Consider the following 18756-nt stretch of genomic DNA (forward strand, 5'->3'; position numbering starts at 1 on the left):
GACATCCGATTTTAAAACATTTCCAAAACTCCTGGTGATCAATCCTGGCTACATCAGATCTTACTTCACACCAGCGTTTAATCCTTTTTCTTTTGCATTGCTGGAACCTGAACCCAGGTCCTTGAGCATAAGAACCAAGCACTCTACCACTGAGCTGTGCCCAGCCCTCAGTTTTCTTTTTTTCAAAAGGATTAGATCTTAAGCCTTAGAAAGGCCAAGTGTGGTCTGACTTGGAAGGAGGAAGATGCAAGGTGAAGGGTTCAGGTCCCGCTCCTGGCACAGGTCACAACCACGAGCCAAATTTGATTAAAGAAACATGTTATTAAATTTAATTTTCTTTAAATACATAACCTTTTCCCACTCTCAGCTGCTTGGCTGAAGAAGAGACTCCACCCCCTCCGTCCTTGAGGGGCCGCATACGTAAAGCCTGAGATGGTGAGGATGAAGTATAAAAATACTGTTTACAAAGGGAAGCAGACGTCCGCACTATTGTAACCTCCCGACACCCCTATCCCAGGGTTCTTTTCGTTTCAAAATAATAATAATAATAACAGCCCCATGGGAATGTGCTGATAGAAACAGTTCCTTCCTACAGAGTGGGGTCTCTTCAAAACCAGCAAGGAATAGGAAGCTCTGAGATTAACCAGGGTCGGGGAGAGAATGGATAGCACCTTACATCCTAACAGGAGATGGTTGGTCCCATCACCCTGCCGTTGGTTTCCTACACCCCATGTAAACATCGACTTTTCCCTTTTCTGGGGCCCTGCCCTCCTTTATTTCATGCTGAGTCTTTCACCTTGGTTCTTTTAATCTTTCCTTCCATCCCTTTAAACCATCCCAAGGCTCCGGCAGGAATAAGGGATATGGGTGGGGCGGGGCCACATCCTCCAAGTCAGAGTAGCTTGTTCTCCAAAGGGAAGCATCCTGGTCCACAGTCACAGGGTTGACTCCTTCCCAGGGCAAGGATGAGGCAGGCAGATAGTGTAGTACCAGATAGAGTAGTCTGGCTGGGCGAGGCCACTGGGACTGGGTAACAGGGAAAGAAACGCTGGGAGACAGAGCTGGGGCGAGTCTGGTACTGGTCCAGCACTGCTGGTGAAAGCCCAGCCCTGTCACCTTTGCCTTTAGGCAAGCACGAATGTCACCACCCAGAAGTCTTGTTCGTTGTATAGAGGAACCCCAGTGTCCACAAAGTAAGCTGTCTTCTCAAGTGTCCACGTCCAAGGAGCGCTCACACCAGCTCATCCAACAGGATCCCAATGCTCTGCGTGGTCTCTGTGGGGCCAGCGATGGGCTTGTTACACATGGGGCAGACACAACGCACTTCTAGCCACTTCACCAGACACCTGTGAACAAGAGGACGGTTATCTCCGAGGAGCCATTCCAGATGGCTCCAGCTGTCTCTGAGTCCAGCTGCTTCTGAGAACAAAGTACCCCTGTGCTTGCCCTGAGCTCACCCCTCTGGGGTGCTGAACCTAGGGCATCACTGTTGAACAACATGGGCAGGATTAGAAGGTTCTTAAAGATACTCCCCTAATTATTTCTCCTCTACAGAAACACCCCCCCCCCACAACACACATACAATCACATTTCCACATACTTGCGGTGAAAGGCATGCTGGCATGGAAGTACACCTAGCTCATCCTTCCCCTTGAAATCTTCCAGGCAAACTGCACAGGTCTGCTATGGGGAGGGAAGAAGGGAGGGGGGGATGGGAGTCGGGGGAGAGAGAGAGAATCTGTGAGCTAAGGGTCTAGAGGCCCTCTTCATTCATCCCTCCTGAGTATTCACCATCGAATTTTCAAACAAGGAAACCAAACTCCAGCCCAGTCTCTTGCCTCCTGCAGCAGCCAGCAGAAGCTCAGTCATATTTATAACACAGCATTGACAGGATAACAGCCAACACGGCTGCTTAAACTGAAATCAACCAAATGAAGAAATTATAAACATGGCTCCTCAGCAGCACGAGCCACATTTCTCCCACTGTTTATCTCATTATGGAAATGTGGGCTGGGACATGGGTCAGTGGTCGAGTTTTGCACACCATTTGTGAGATCCCAAATTGGATCCCCTGCACCAAAATCAAACACTAAAGAGTGTGTGTTGATTTTTGCTCTTAGTGATAAGGCCCCTGGGAGAGGAAACATGGATCTCTCTGCTCAACATCCTTGAGCAGTGATTTATTTTAGGTTTTGTCTCTTTGGGTGGACAGACTCTCAAGCAGCCCAAGCTGACCTCAGACTCACTGTATAACCAAGGCTGTCCCTTAAATTTCTCATCTTTTAGCCTCCACCTCCCTAGTGTTGGGACTGTAGATTTGTGATAGTACTTTCAGGCTACTGTTTATATGCATGCCAATTCTTTTCCCATGATGCACTGTTCACTCATGCCGACACCATTCTAGGTTGTTCTGGTACTCAATAGCTACCATCTTCTCACAATCTTACATCTAACAAGCCATAGTGCGATCAAATCCCTACAGTACCCTTTAGACATGGATGCTATTATTGTTACTGGTAACTTCCCAGCTATTTACACTGCATATATTTTGGCTCAGGAGAGAGAGTTGTGCTCATGGTGCCTATTTAGCGGATGCAGGCTACTTTGGTATGAGTTCGTTCTAAGGCTCTCTCAAACCCTGGAGGAGGTCATCCATATTTTCAATGCTCAACAGATACCTATGACTGATGGCTCCCAGATTGGATAGACTCAGAACATTCTTATGAACACACAGATTTTGAATTGATGTTGGTCTCAAATTCTAGCCTACAGCATGGACTAAGGAGGAACATAGTAATAAGAAGGACTGTAGGATAGATGTCATGTCATGGCTATCTTGGCTGTCAATTTGACTATATCTGCAATTTACTAAAACCAAAATGGCTGGGCACACCTCAGAGATTTTCTTCTTTCTTCCCTTCCTTTTTTTTTTTTCTGAGACAGGATTTCTCTGTGTAGCCCTGGCCCTCCTTGAACTCAGAGAACTGCCTGCCTTTGAAGGCTAGGATTAAAGGCATGTCCCATCACCACCTGGCAGTGAGAGATTTTTTTCTTAACTAAATCACCCATTTCTAATCTGGATCTGTAAGGTGAGAAATCCACCTGTACTCTGGGGCCACTATGGCAGGCTAGTGGACAAGGGAAGAAGAAAGCAGCCCTGCCTGCTTGCTCTCTCTCACTGGCAGACCCATTCCTTCACTGGCATTAGAGTCTACTTCTTTGAGATTCCAGAATCTAATGAAGACTAGCTGAGACATCCAGTCTTGTGAATTAAACAACTACTAGATTCTTAGCCCTTTCAGTAGACGGTCACTATTGGACTAGCTGGACCACAGCCTGTAAGCAATTCTAATAAATCCTTAATATATATTCATTCTGTCAGTTCTGTTCCACTTGAGAACTGACGAATACAGATATATGTGCTGTTACATTCTTTAAATCCATAATTACAACCCGATTTATGAAACGCTGCGATCTCAGCTGAACTACTGCAAAAGGCTTAGGAAACCCCTGAAATTACTTTAAGGACCGGAGGTGTGGTAGCAACGTGAAAACCAAGAGTAAATAAAATGAGGCCATGTCTAGGGAGTCTCATATTTGGTGATGCTGGAATCCTCCTCATTTTCAGACAACCACAGACGGCTCACTCGCTGGTTAGGGTGTCTGTGGCTATGGATAGAAGCCTTGGGAGATGAGTTAGGTAACCTCAAAGGCTGAGGGGACTGGTCGGGAAATGGTCCATTAAAAGGGGGGGGTGGGGGAAAGAAGGGAAGGAGGAAATGATATAATTACATTTTAATTGAAATAAAAAGGTCAAAGTTGAGAGACCCAATAGAATTGGTCTTATATTGGTGGGCTTGGGGAAAGGATGGAGGGGAGACAGGCCAGAACTACTGCAAGGTATACAAGTCACTGATCTGTTAGGACAATGTCATATACATGAGTTAAAGGACCTTATTTTCTTTAGCCATAGACCAGAGTACAGGTTCTGAATAAAGGGAAAGTTAGTAGCACACTGCCTATGCCAAAGAGCATGTGACACCCTTAAAGATTCAACACAGCACACTGCCTATGACCACACATAGATTTTGCCCAGCATATTGCCTATGGCATAGAGCCTAAAGCCACCTGTATAGGTTCAACACTGCACACTGCTTATGGTCTAGAGCCTGTGACATCCTTACAGATGTCTACACAGTACATTGTCTATGACATAGAGACCGTGACACCCTGTTCCCATTTATCTCGAGTCTTTTGTGATCCCTTTGTTTCATGCCTTATCTGACTCTAGACAAAAATGCATTACCTACTGGGTTGAAGTCCTTCTGTTTGGACACAGGAACCTGAAGGCAGGGACTAAAGAGTCTGGAGAAGGTCCAAGCAAAGAGCTGGAGAAAGATGCTCTAAGCAGGATCCTCCCAAACGTTATTCCAAGACACTTACCCCATAGAGCTGCAACTTCTTGGCATCACCTTTAAGCACCACCTGAGGAGGAAAGACGCAGCGGATGTCTGTAGGTACCAACTACAGAGACCAGAGAGGCTCACCGAATGATGCGACCCCCTCTCTCTCCATGAAGATGAAGGGCAAACCCAGCTTGAGGACAGTGGCAGGAGTGGTAGGCCCCCAGGATGCCCAGGAGGTAAGGGAATGTAGGCTATGGAAGTTTGGGTTTACTCTCCCTATCAGGGCAAGTGGTGAGGAGAAAGTTTAATGCAAAGAGACAGTATTTACCTCCTTATAGCCGTACCGTTCGCTCTGTGCCTGGTTCCGGAGTTTACTAGGTAAAGAAAGAGGAGAGGGCAGATTACCATTTCTTTTCTTTTCTTTCTCTTTCTTTTTAAAGATACATAGACAATGACAGTATATGTGAAGGCTGACTGCTTGGACATTTTTCTGGAGATGAAACAGGTACTTATCATAGATGCCAATGGCGGCATAGTTCAGATGTATGCAAGCCAACCAGAGATAAGGATTAAGGCTTTATTAGCAGGTCCCAGTCACATTCTCCAGTAGAGCATCCTGTATGGCTTATCTGCCTTCTTTGCCTTTTCCCAGTCGGTAAATTCCTCCAGGTATCCAAACTACGGAGATCAACTGTATTCTTACTATGTGCCGAAGGAGCTAGATATTTTTTAACTGCTTGCCTGTACACAGCCACTCGATAGCCAAAACACAGCATGTTGATACTCATAACAATGGTGTAATAAATAGTCCATCCAGGTTTGTTGTGTGTCCCTTGGAGATTGACATTGTCTCACTGAATCCAAGTGACTACAGGAAGGAGGAACTTTCCATTTTATAGACGAAAAAAACCAAATGAACCCCAAAGAAATCAAGCAAGTTGCCCAGACTTTACAGAGATGATGGGGAGCAGCTCCTGGGTTAAATAGAAGTCAGTCTCTGTGATTAGGGCGCCTATATTGTTTACCACAGAGCATGATCCCCCTGTCTCTGCAATTAGGTGGAATACATCGGAGTCCTAAGTTCTTATTTGATTGTGAGATACCTGCTTGCTTTTTTAAGCCTTTGACTTCGGGTGACCCACTGTACAGATGGCTAGAAACATGAATAGACACTGACTCTGCCATCTTACATCAATGGGGAAATTCTTCCTGAGTTCTACACACAGCCCAGATGGACTTCAAATTCATGACCTTCAAAAAGAATTGGGACCATAGTCCTAAGCTATGTGCCCAGCTGCAGGTAGGTGGACGGCCTCCCATACATGGGCATAGAACTGTCTCTCACCTTTTTTTGCTGTTGTTGAGAGCTAGAAATTAACCCCAGTGCCCAAGGCATGCTATAATGATCAAGTTAATTTGATTAAGAAATACCTTAAAAGCCAGCGGTGGTGGCACACACCTTTAATCCCAGTACTCGGGAGACAGAGGTAGGAGGATCTCTGTGAATTTGAGACTAGTCTTGCCTACAAGAGCTAGTTCCAGGATAAGCTCCAAAGCTACAGAGAAACACTGTCTCAAAAATCAAAAAACAAAACAAAACAAAACAAAACAAAAAAACCTTAATCTCAGTATTCGGTAAAATATATCTCAGGGTGTGTCTATGATGTCATTTCCAGACATAATCCAATAATGAGAGTTTTAACCTAGTCCTCCAATGGATTCATGGTACAGTGGCATCAATGAAGATTGCAGAAAGAGGAATCTTACCCTGGCCCTGCTGTTTTCTCTACTTTCTGTTCTTGTCCAGTAAGAATTGACAAATAGCCCCTGCCACAAGTTCCTGCCACCACAATTTTCTGCTTAAGCATTTGAGACTATGTGACCATGGATGAAACCATCTGAAACCACAAATCAAATCAGGCATTTTTCATAGCAATGATAAAAGCATATATTTAATATATGCTATATTTACTGCATACATGCTTTACCACAGAGCTACACACCCAGCACTTCTAACATAGGTTTGGCTGGAGTATGGGAGGGAAACCTGGCTATACTGGAGTAGGGCCAAGTCCTGTTCTTACAGAATCGACGGGCTAAGAACAGCTTTTATTCTTCACTATGTAAAAATAGGAAAATAACATCTCCTAGTATATAAAAACTTTCACCTCACAATCCGAAATTTTAGCTCAGCAGCAGGGCACTTGTTTCCCACGTATGAAGGCCTGGTTTTGATTCCCTGCACTACCAAAGGAAAAAAAATTCATTTTTCTAAAATGCCATTGGCCCAGCAGTTTCTGAATTGTCCGTGATTGCCTTTGGAACCGGCTATAGCGGCATCAGAGCATGGCTGGGTGTCTGTGAGACTCCACAACCAAGAAAGCCCGCTAATAAAAAGGTTGCTGGCCTGAGTGAGGAAAACAGATCACCTCATTTCTGTGGCTGCAGCTCCTCCCAAGGTGGCGAAGAAGCAAACGCAGAGCCCTGCCTGAGAGGTGGGTCAGGACCGATAAGATCTGGCCACCTGCCTCCTCCATCCTTTCTGACAGGAAGTCACGTGGTCTGGCAAGGCTGAATGTTCCGGAGCCTCTGGGAAAGTCCCAGCCAGGTGGACTCCTGCCAGGGCTTGGGGCTGAGCAGCACTGCCATTGCCCCTTCTTCCCCGCCACCCCTCTCCTGCCCCCTCTACAGTGTGCTTTCTGCTCACTTTCAGGCCTGGACTAACTCCCAACTGTCTAATCCTTTAAAATGCAGAACTACCTAGTTCTGGAAAGGCTTCCATATACATCATGCAAGTGTGTCTTCTTCTCAGCTCCCAAAGGAGCTGGACAGGGAAGGGTGTGTCCAAAGCACGGATGAGCTATTACCTGACCGTGCTGTGTGTGGTTTTTCTTTAGAAAAAAAAAAAAACTTTCATCTTCTTTCCTGTTTTTGAGAGTCTTATGTAACCCAGGTTAGCCTCAACACTTGCTATGCAGCCAAGGATGACCCTGACCTTCTGATCTTCCTTCCTCAATCTCTGAGATGCTAGGATTATGTGCTTGCTAGGCACTCTCCCATTTAGCTATAACCCAGTTCATCTGCACTCTTGAGCTCATTCTGAACCTGCCCTCTAGGTCTAAGGACCAAATGCTTGCTAGGTCACTGAGCAACATTACACCCTTGTCTGGGGGTAGAAGTTTAACAGAGAATACCACACATTCTTTTAAGGGTTCAACTGCCTCCCCATCAACGCTGATACACTTGTGCAACATGTACTTCACTTTATGACCACTGGGGTTCTTGGGGTCCATTCACCTATTGTGTATGGCAGGCTCCCTTTAGTGGAGGGAACCCAAACCCTCAAAACTCCATTTTCATCCTGCGTGGCTATTTCGGCTCAGGAAGGATTAGGTCGTGAGGGGATGGGGCTCAAATAGTTGCAAAGAAAACAGCAGAAAGCATACTCTGGGCCGTCCCAGCTAGGGATGGAGAGCCAAGAACTCTGGACAGGTGGCTCTCTCAGCTGCTGGCTGAGCAAAGCAACTAAAAATACCACGATTTCAGCGAGAACATTGCAAGCTACCGCCAGCAGGCTCTCTCTTCCCTCTTTTCCCTCTTGAGAGCAAAACAATGCAGCCAGCTCCTGAAAATAATTGTTCCTTTCCTGCCTGTTTGTATCCCACTGACCCCTCCATCCTGTGTAAGCAAGTCATCTCTGAGGAGAAAGAGGAGAGACCCCGGGCAGCTGGCAGTTGAGGCGTCCTTGGCTCATGAGCTCACCGGGTCAGGAGTGGCAGTCACGGACCTATTTTGGCTGAGGTGGAAACTGAGAAGCAGAGAGAGGAAGTGGCTTGTGTGCCTGTGTGTCTTTCTATATATAGACACACACGCCACATACCAGCAAGCCTTTGGAACCATGAGACCCAGGGGTCAGCTGGCTCTGGACAGGCTACAGCACACAGGGTGGGGCGGTGAAGGAGCCGGACACTGCCGAGAGGACAGATGGCACCGCGCTGCACCACAGCGGAGACGGCTTTTAGTACCACGTGGTCACGACTCTCTCTGTTCTGCTACAGCCAAAACAAAACAAATCAGTAACAGACAGAACCCTAGCCTGTCTTCTATAGGACCCCGACACCCAGCTGAAAGGGGCTGGCCATGGAGGGTTCAGCTGCAGACTCTACTTCCCACGCAAGAAAGAAGACACACAAAAGACAAGCAGGGAGGAGAGCATGAAGGGCTAAATTGTCAGACTAACCCACCTCAGCATCTCCCTGGACAAATTCTCAACTGTCCAGACATGAATGTCTTCATTTATGCAGTTCCCTAACCCTTACATTGGAGGCTTGTTCACAGAATTAAGTGAGCTAAATGGTTTACCACAATGCCTGACACAAGAAAGCCCTCAGCAAAGACTAGCCCCAAACGCAAGGTCACGCCTGTTAGTGCCAATTAGGAAAGGGACTTCAGCTATCTGCTTGTTGGTCAGAGTGCTAGCCTCTGGATTTTCTTCCGTTCAGCATCATTGTGTGTGTGTGTAAAGGGACCAACTAAAGAAATAGAGTTTTCTTATTTTTTCTTCGATTTTTTGCTTTTGTTTTCTTTTTCTTTTTTTCTTTTCTTTTCTTTCTTTTTCCTTTCCTTTTCTTTTTTTTTTTTTGAGACAGGGTTTCTCTATAGGTTTGGAGCCTGTCCTGAAACTTACTCTGTAGACAAGGCTGGACTTGAACTCAGAGATCCGCCTGCCTCTGCCTCCCAAGTGCTGGGATCAAAGGTGTGCACCACCACTGCCTGGCCTTCAAACAGATTTTTAAAACTTGAATTTCTCCACCTAAGGATGCAAGGAAAATAGGGCTTGATTTTTTTCCTCTGATAAAATTAGTGCAAAGCCCACATTTAGCTGCTAAGTGGGAACACTTTTTTTCTGTTCTACACCCTCTTTTCTGTTCTATATCCTCTTTAATGTTCCTTATCCCTATGTTTCCCTCTACAAACCATTCTTATTTACTGGTCTTTTCCCTCAAGCCCTTTATCAAGCAATTAACTTGGGAATAATTCTCGGGAAGGGTCAAGGTGAGTTCAAGTCCAGCTGGGTCTGCAAAGTGAGTTCCAGGACAGCCAGGGCCACACAGAGAAACTCTTGTCTCAAAAAGCGAACAAAACAAAAGACCCTGTTTGGGAAGGTTCTGAAGAGCCCCACAGTAGCCATGGGCTGTGGGTGCTGTGCTTGGCTCATGTACTTCCAAGCATCTGCCTTTCAGATAGACACCATCCTCCAGCAGAGAATCCCAGCAAGGTACCAAGACTCCTGGCTTTTAATTTCCTAACTGATTTGATTAGACCCTACCTTGCCCGTGTCTCTCCAGGCATGAGGCAATGTGTGTGCCAGGGAAAGGGCCAGTTGTCACAAAGACTCCAAGGACTATTAACATGTTCTATTGACCAGAGATGCCCTATTGTCTCCAACGTACAGGGCAGACCCATGGGACAAAGAACAGTAAGTACCAACAGAACACCCCACTAGCACGCTGCTTTGGTTTCTACTCTAAGTACCAAGCATGCGCAACACTTTCCCCATGTGCATGCACTCATATCCATGTGTGTAAGCACACATGTGTATATGTAGGAGACTGACACAGGAAGTCTTCCTCAGTGGCTCTCCATCATATTCACTGAGGAAGTTTTTGTCCTTGAACTCAGAGCTCCATTAGGCAGTTGGTCTAGGTAGCCAGCTTGCTCTAGACATCCTAACTCCACATTCCAGGGCAGGAATTACCTGGGGCCAGTGTTCACCCAGCATCAACACAGGTTCTGGTATTCAAATTCCACCCCTGATACAGGCACTTTAGGTACTGAACCATCTCCTCAGTTTTCTATGTCCTTCACCATAAGGAGAAACAGTTCCTGGAGCCCAGCTACCCCAGTCAAGCGAAAGTCCTTTCCTCGATCCCTAAACAACTAAGAGTAAGTGCCATTCTTTCTTTCTGCTCTCAAAAGTAAAAGCTGACAAGAAAGACAGTAAACAAGGAGTTTTCCATATAAGTTTGCTAACATCAGCCTTGGAAGAACTGGCAATTTCACAGGAGAACGAAAGAACCGATACCTACCGACCGACCTCTCCCTGGCTGTGAGGGGGAAGCAGGTTAAGAGTGCTGGCTTTATCACTCAGTTAACAGTCATTCTAGACAGCCTTAGAATAACTGGCCAACTGGTGGAATGCAGTCCAACCAGTGACCTTATGTGCTCTGGGATAACTTGATAGGCGGATATAAATAGAAACAGCAGGCCTCAAGAGTCCAGAGGGGCAGGCTAATGTACATCCTTCCACCAGAGGCTCTAGCACAAAGCTCTGGTGTGTGTGCGCACACGGACTCATGCACTTGACTTGCTTAATACCCTCCAGGCCCTGGTATCCATCCTTCTTCGTTTCCCTCCCCAGATCAGCCAGCCAGCAACCAACCTGATGAAGTAGCAGCAGAAGATGAGGCTGAGCATGAAGACAAAGATGCCTGTACCGAAGATGACCATGTAGATGTTGAGGGGAAGGTCTTGGAAACTGATAGGTGGCATTGAGCAGGACTTGTTGGTGCTAACCAGTCCCAGGCCACAGAAACACCCTGCAAAGCAAGAGGCAAAGAATACTAAAGTTAGACGCTTACCACTGGGGCCCGTGGCACAGTGTTAACAGGAATACAGGCTCCACCTTTAACTTAGATCTCAGCACTAACTTCTGAATACAAGATCCTGAATAAACTACTCAATAAATCTATGAAATGGAATGTTAGGCAAAGTACTTAAATGGACTAATAATTTAGAAGTCTAGTATGGTGGTACACGCCTTTAGTCCTCCAGTGGCAGAGGCAGGTGGATCTGAGTTCAAGGCCAGCATGGTCTACAGGCAGGACTTTACAAAGAAACTCTGTCTCAAAAAACAAAGAATTTAGGCAAGGGTAGAAGGTAGAGAAAAGAAAATATCAAAACTGCCTCCAAGTAGGAGACACACTGAGTACATAGTAAAAAGATGAGCCTTCGGGGAGAAAACACATTGTTTGAGTCTTGACCCAAGTCTCCTAAGCTTGTGATGTTCAATGAGTTATTGCTATAGAACTAACCTCATTATAGGAAAACTTGCAAAACAGAATAGAAATGATGGTTTAAGAAATAATGAACGCGCTGGGCGGCGGTGGTGCACGCCTTTAATCCCAGCACTTGGGAGGCAGAGGCAGGCGGATCTCCGTGAGTTCAAGACCAACCTGGTCTACAAGAGCTAGTTCCAGGACAGGCTCCAAAGCTACAGAGAAACCCTGTCTCAAAAAAACAAAATAAATAAGTAAAAAGAAACAAATGCAAAGAGCAATCGCAGAGGTAATCCGTCACTATTAACCACGTATCAGAACCGGACCGGAAAGAATCGTTCACTAGAAGTCTAGGCCGGCATTCCACAAGGTGGTGATGAGGACTGCTGCCAGGGAATGGCAGCTTCCTTGAGTGGCCACATTTCTACTCACAGCCTCAAGGTTCCATCCTCGAGTGTATCCCCTAAGAACTTGTTAAAATTGTGCAGTCTTGGGCCTATAACACACTTAATGAACTGGATTCATTAAGAAGATCCTTGGAGGATTGGGCGGTGGTGGCGCACACGCCTTTAATCCCAGCACTTTGGGAGGAAGAGGCAGGAGGCTCTCAGTGAGTTCAAGGCTAGCCTGGTTTACAAACAAGTGCTCCTGGACAACCAGGACTGTAACAGAAACAGAGTTTCAAAAAACAAACAAAAAGATCCTTGGAGATCCTCCTGCACAAGTCAATTCAGAAGCACTAAAAACTTGCTGCTTCCAGTCTCAGAGGCCGCCATCAGCTTCCCTTGCCCATGTTTGATGTTGAAGTGGGTATGAACTCAAGAAAGACTCTGGGCAATAAACCAAAGAAAGTCTTCAAAAAAAAAAAAAGGCAAGATTTTCTTAGTTGGGCACAATGACATAACATTATAACCCCAATTATCTGGGAAGTGTCTACTCAGGAGGCTGGAACAAGGGAATCAAGGGTTTTAGGCTAGCGCAGGCTATTCAGTGATATCCCTGCCCCCCCCCAATAAAATCAAATTCCTTTAAGGAAATATATCCTTCTTATATCACCTCAGACATGTCGGGAAGGTATAGATAAGACAGAGCTGGGAAGAGAATAGCCAAATGCATTAAAGAGTGGTATCTCCGACAAATCACCAATCACATTCTCCACTCCCAGCCTTTTTACTTTCCCAGTTCCTTCCAGACCTCAGGGGCTAGGTTCTCTCCTGTCTCTTTGGTTAGGAGCTAGGATTCTACCTGGTAATTTCCACAAGTGAGTGCTACCACAACTGCAGCAGAACAGCCACAGAGACAGCAATCGGTTGTGACAGTGTTATGGTCTGGACTTGAGGCCACCCTGCAGTAGGCTTCAATGGTGACCCTTCTTTCTCTCTGCTTCTTGGTCCCCATGACGTAAAGCTACAACCTCCCTACTTGATAGACTTAAATCTTAAAAAGCTATGAGCTAAAGATTTTCTGAGTCATGTATGATTACGATTCTGTCAGTGATGACAAAATCGTCACACGAGACACGTCATTCCTCTGTCTCTTCTGTCAATGGATTGTAACATGAGGGGGCCGGCTTGTTGGGGTTTCCGTCCCGCCCGGTACCCCCCAGCTGGCAAACCCCAAAGAAAATCACAGATGGGACACCATAAGGTTATAAACTGATTGGCCCATTAGGTCAGGCTTCTTGTTAACTCTTATAACTTATATTAACCCATTATTCTCATCTATGTTAGCCATAATGGCTCCGTACCTTTCTCAGCTGGGCAAGTTACATGCTGCCTCTTCAGTGGTCTGCGCAGGAGTGGCTGAGGAAGTTTCCTCCTCCCTAGCCTTTTCCTATTCTCATTGCCCTGCCTCCACTTCCTGTCTGGTTGACCCACCTATACTTCCTGCCTGGCCAATCAGCGTTTTATTAAAATACATGATTGACAGAATACAGACAATTCTCCCGCACCAATGGATGACCTAAGCCTTCATTCAAAAGTCAAAGACTATGACCCATCCTACTGCCACACCCCTACTTCACACACTTATTCCTGTCTTATTGATGTCACCACTGTTTCTAGTTTCTCTAATTATCCTATACGTCTGGCACATCTACTAACTCCACTTACCATGTAATTTCCAAACTCCTGTCTGGTTTCAAGTCTATACGAACATGCACCTGCCCCCTTGCAATATCCTGTGAGCGTTCTCCATCTGGACCAGTCTTATTAAATCTTGCCCAACCATGTCATTGTCTCCATACCTTTGTCTATGGCACCTTCTCTGCCTAGAATTCTTTCCTTTCTGAGGTCTAGTCTTGGTCTTCGTGAGAATTTTCCTTCCTGATGCTGAGGCTGTGGTCTACTGAGATGAATCCTCAGCCCCTGCCATGATCTTTAGGATACTCCAGAGATCTCTCTGTCATGGAATTCTCCAATGCTAAGGACTTGCATCACCTGCCATGGGTTTTGCTCAGAATACCTTGTTACACCATTGTTGCTAGTATCAACTTAAACTGACTTTTGTGGCACGCTGCATTGTTTATATGATAAGCATGATAGTTAAGATTAAGAATAATCCAGTGCATAGAGGATTGGATGACTTTCCATATAGGAAAGAGACTCAAACACTTTCCTTGACACAGTGAGATGTTATATAATAGAGGTGAGTCTATCATTCTGAGAGCAAAGAAAGAGCCAGGGAATTAAGTGTCCTAACAAGCCCGAACCTTCCTAGGCCTGGGAATACTAACTTGGACTCCTAAGCACTCGGCAGTGCCCTGAGCTAATGTTTGATCTGTCTATATAGCTAGTTAACAGACAGATCCCTGTTTTCTCAAAGCAACCTAGTCTTCTTGGCAAAAGCTCCTACTTCAAAGAAGGAAGACTGATGGTTGGGAAAACTGCCCAGAAACTGCCCTCAGCTAATAAATCACCAGTCAACCAACAGGTTTTGTTCTGGGTGTGTTTTGTACACTGACCTAGACCTTGTGGGGGAAACAGAAAGCGAAAGAAGCTCTTGTTCTGAATGAATTTTCAATTAGGGGAGATTAAAGAAGCAATTAGCTCCTAACACTTGCTTTGCTCAAGAAGATGTTTCTTGCTTCTACGCTCCACTGGAGGGTTAGGAAGAATACCAATTTCATCACTGATTCCCACTTGAGGATTTGCCTTCTGTGGGCCTTTCTCAGGGAAACTCTAAGCTATCATGCTAGACCTGCCCCAGCATCCTTTCAGGACCAACAGGACCTTGTACAGCCAGTAGCCTCCTTCATCCTACCACAGAAATATCTGATACTGTAAGAGGGTCAGCATCCTCACTTTTGCCATGGCTTTTCTATGGACCTTACTTAAGCAGGACTCTGGTATCTACTGGGTCCTAAAGAACGTCTATTTCTATTCTGGAAAACCAGAACTGTGTGTGCAGGGTTTACACTTGCACACAGTTTTTGTACTTTGGTTCCAGCAGTCCTAGATCAGTTATCTCCATCTTTTCCCATCTTCTAAAAGGCTCTCTCTGGGGCTCCAAGACTGGACCAGCGAACTTGGGACTTTATGAAATGTATAAGGAGGCAGCTTCAAGAGTAAATGTTCAAGCCTGCATTGCGTAATAGTTTCTTTGAGATTAAAACATTTTCTTTTGCAGGAAGGTGAACAACTCAGATAGCTTCAGGAAGTCCCTCAAACCGAACAGATGCACCAGGCCCCTCCCCACCAGAGTAAACAATGAAAGCTGAGAATCTGAACTCCGAAGGAAGCTGAGCTGCAAAAGACTCTGAAAACCAGACCAGCTACCTGGAAGAGGTTTAGCCCAACCAGGCCACCTATTGAGCTGCTGGCTGTGCAGTGTGCTCCAGGTTTCCTAACTTTTGTGAGCCGTCACCCATGCTGGGGTGGGCTTTGGTGATATAGCTATCTGAACCATTTCTGCTTGCCTATATTCCTGTAAGTAACCCCAATGAAACTCATTGGCTCACCCAAGTTGGACTTCAGTGGTGCCTGTATTTTGGCCTGTGGTAGAATGCCAAGGGGGGTGTTAATATACTTGCAAGGTGCATCTCCCCAGGAAAAAGCGTTGTTACACAACAGTCTGCTGTCATAGTAGCTTATGTGACCCCAGCAGTCTGATGGGCTCAGGCAGAGTTTTTCTGAGGTCAGCATGGGTGATGGTGAAAGCCCACCTCATTTTTTTTAATTTTTCTTTTTTTGGGGGGGGATTCAAGACAGGGTTTCTCTGAAGCTTTGGAGTCTGTCCTGGAACTAGTTCTTGTACATAGGGCTGGCCTTGAACTCACAAAGATCCACCTGCCTCTGTCTCCCAAGTGGTGAGATTAAAGGCATGTACCACCACCGCCTGGCTTGAATACCCCACTTCATGAGGATTTGAAATGTTTTTCCCTTAGAATATTTGTACATAGTCTGGTATCTCCAGGACAGGGCTCAAGCCTAAATGTGAAATTCATCCTATGTTTTATATACACCTTGTTCACATAGCCTGAAAAATACATTACACATTTTAAGAAATTCTGTGTACAGAGCAAAGTTTAATGGTGTGAAACTGTCTCTTGTGATTTCATATTGAATTTTATATAATTTGAACTTTCCAGGAATTTTAATTTTCAGATTGGGAATGTTCAACTTATACTATTGAAGAGAAATGGAAAAAAATAGTTATTGTCCAGATTGGACAGTAGAGTTTTTCTTTGAAGCTTTAATGTCAAAGAATATAGCTTTAATGTAAAAGAATATGCATCCCAGATACAGGGTCTCTAAGAGGTTTTTCAAGGGGGCAGAAATGGATTGCATTCCCTCTGGAGTCAGGAGAGGGATCTTCCAATCAAGATAAACCAGTGGTGGCTCACACCTTTAATCCCAGCACTTGCCTGGCAGAGACAGGCAAATCTCTGAGTCCAAGGCTAGCCTGGTCTACAGAGCGAATTCCAGGTCAGGCTCCAAAGCTACAGAGGAAATCCTGTCTCGAAAAACAACAAACAAAAAACCAAACCAAAACAAAAAGTGCAAGATAAAGACAGAGTGCATTGCAGGTCAGTGATGGAGTTTGAGTTGTTTAGAATGAGCAAGGCCTGGGTCCGACACCACGCGGGTGGGGCAGGGAAGGTGCCAAGTTTCCAAAGGAAACTGCTCAGAAGAAAGTCGGGGTTATTGACAGCTTAGCCCTCCCTAAGTCTCTGGTCCATTGTCTTGACACCACGGCATCTCAGCTGGCAGGCTGCAAGTAGGAATGACGTCAGAGCAGGTCTGGCCAAGACCAGCAGATCTGGGAACTGCTTCTTTCCAGCCAAAGGGAATCTTTCCCAGATGCTGGGACACACCGTCAGCCTCAACCCCCATCCCCCGCCTATCACACACAGCTTGGTTCATTTTCAGGAAATTAGATCTGACTAGCAAAAGGAGGAAGGATGAGTGGGGGGTTGGGGCCACTCATACACATGCAGCCGAAACTCTGCCTTTAAAACAAAAGACTCTTGAAATAATTAATCCAAGATCTGGCAGAAATCTACCCAAGAATAGATTTCCCCCCTCTGAATAACCAGTTAATCATACAAACAAACAAACAAACAAAAAAACAAAAAAAAAAACCCTCCAGCTGCTTTTCACCTCGCCCAACTCTTCACGTCTAGAAAAAAGTGGCCAAGATTCTGGGGATCCCTGCGGGGAAAGGGTGGGTGGTTTAACATCTAAAGCATAAGTGACTGTCTCAGAAAGATTCATCAGCTCCTTAGACGGGGAATCCAGACCCGCTCTTAACCCGTAACAATTGAGCCACCAAAAAAGCCTCAGGTGAATTAATTTAGCATCATTACCCGGTGGAATGTGAGATAGGGGTTGGTGGTGGGTGGCTGGCTGTGCATAGAGACGCTGTCACCATCTAGACTAAAAGCAGACCCCGCGGTCTGGCCTCCTTGCCAGAAAGCGAAACTCTTGCCAGGCCAGCCCTGAGCTGGGGGCCCAGCAATAATCTGCAAGGCTTTATCTATTCAGTATTGATGCTCTTTAATCCTGCCCCTGGAAGCCGGTGGGAACCAACAAAGATGGGGAAAGTCACCCCGCACAGGGTACTGCACGTTGCACTGTATACATATTTAAAAGAGCCTGCAAAGTTTCAGAGCCGGAACTTGAGCTCCCTCTAGGAGATTCTAGCCCGAGCGCGGATTTAATTTTCCAACCACCACAACAAAGAACAGAGTTTGAGAGCGCACAAAGGCAGGCGAAGGGGGTAGAAGAGCCGGACCGCCACACAAAGGCCGGGAAGCCCTCGGCTCACACGCCCCTAGCCCTCCACTTGCTTCCAGACCCTTTTTATCTCCAGATACTGAGAATGGGTCGTTTCAAACTGCGCGCTGTGCAGAGCACCGCAGGACGCCAGGACCTCTCTGGGACGGTGAAACTTGGCTCAGGACCTGGCTCTGAGCGGTGTCCGCTCACCCGCCAGACCGGGGACTCACCGTTACACCACTGAAATGGGTGCATCAATGAAGTCAAGGACGGCTTCCCGGGGCGAACGGAGACGGGGTGTTGAGACCTGGCGGGGTTATGCACGGCGACAGCCGGGCTGGAGATGCAACTCCCGGAGGAGTCAGATGCTGTGGAGAGGCCGGTTTGCAGAGCAACAAAGAGGGCAGAGGAGGAAACAAAGTCTTTCGGAGCGAAGCTCGGCCGAGGGGAATCGCAAAAGGCCCAGGCCGGGAGGGCAGCGGAGTGGGCCGCGACGCCCAGCCGAGGAGACAGCAGCCGGGGCACTGAGCCGGGCTGGGGTCCCGCTGCACCGAGCAGTGCGCGCTGGGATTCCGAAAACTGACACCGCGCCGCTCACACCCCCTCCCTATGACTGCCCCCTCCCGGGAGTCCGCCCCCTGCTCGTCACCTGCCCTCCGGCCAATGGGAGTCTTTCTCCTGCCCCCGGGTATTATTTACAGGCGGGTCCCCCCTCTCTGCAAAAGGGAGCCTTTTTGCTGGGTAGGCTCCGACCCCGCCTCCTAGCTAGACCTGGGGAGTCCCTGGTCTGTGGCGCCGCCTTCTAGGACCCGATCTGGGGGGTAAGGGTGGGGGAGCAGGGTAGGAGGGAAGCGACCAGACGATTAGTGCCACTTTTGTTTTCCGCCTACAGATCCGTGCCTGTCTCGAATTTCTATAGCTCCGTAGCAGCCAGTCCTGGAGGGTTGTGCGTGGCAGCTAGCGCATTCCCAGACTCACTGCGAAAGGAGGGGACTGAGGCAACAAGGCAAAGCCGCAGAAACTCAAAACTGGGATCTTCAAAGGGCCATTGTTCTCACCTCGCTCCAGGACAGC

At 46.7% G+C, this 18756-nt stretch overlaps 1 protein-coding gene across 2 annotated transcripts; it reads right to left on the reverse strand.

The window, feature by feature from the left end:
- Positions 1-301: 301 nt before the first annotated feature.
- On the reverse strand, positions 302-18276 carry Rnf122 (ring finger protein 122). 2 transcript variants are annotated; one of them, XM_048456523.3, is made up of 6 exons: positions 17913-18276; positions 10849-11005; positions 4735-4780; positions 4444-4485; positions 1601-1680; positions 302-1346 (listed from the first exon to the last, which is right to left on the reverse strand). In XM_048456523.3, exons 1-6 carry the CDS (start codon positions 17935-17937, stop codon positions 1232-1234), a joined length of 465 nt encoding a protein of 154 aa, XP_048312480.1. In that variant the 5' UTR covers positions 17938-18276; the 3' UTR covers positions 302-1231. The 2 variants fall into 2 exon arrangements, with proteins under 2 accessions (XP_048312480.1, XP_048312479.1); XM_048456522.3 differs by having other exon boundaries at positions 1601-1683; positions 17913-18275.
- Positions 18277-18756: the final 480 nt, after the last annotated feature.

This window comes from Myodes glareolus, chromosome 23 (genome assembly GCF_982192425.1).
Source record: "Myodes glareolus chromosome 23, mMyoGla1.1, whole genome shotgun sequence".
Taxonomy (NCBI): domain Eukaryota; kingdom Metazoa; phylum Chordata; class Mammalia; order Rodentia; family Cricetidae; genus Myodes; species Myodes glareolus.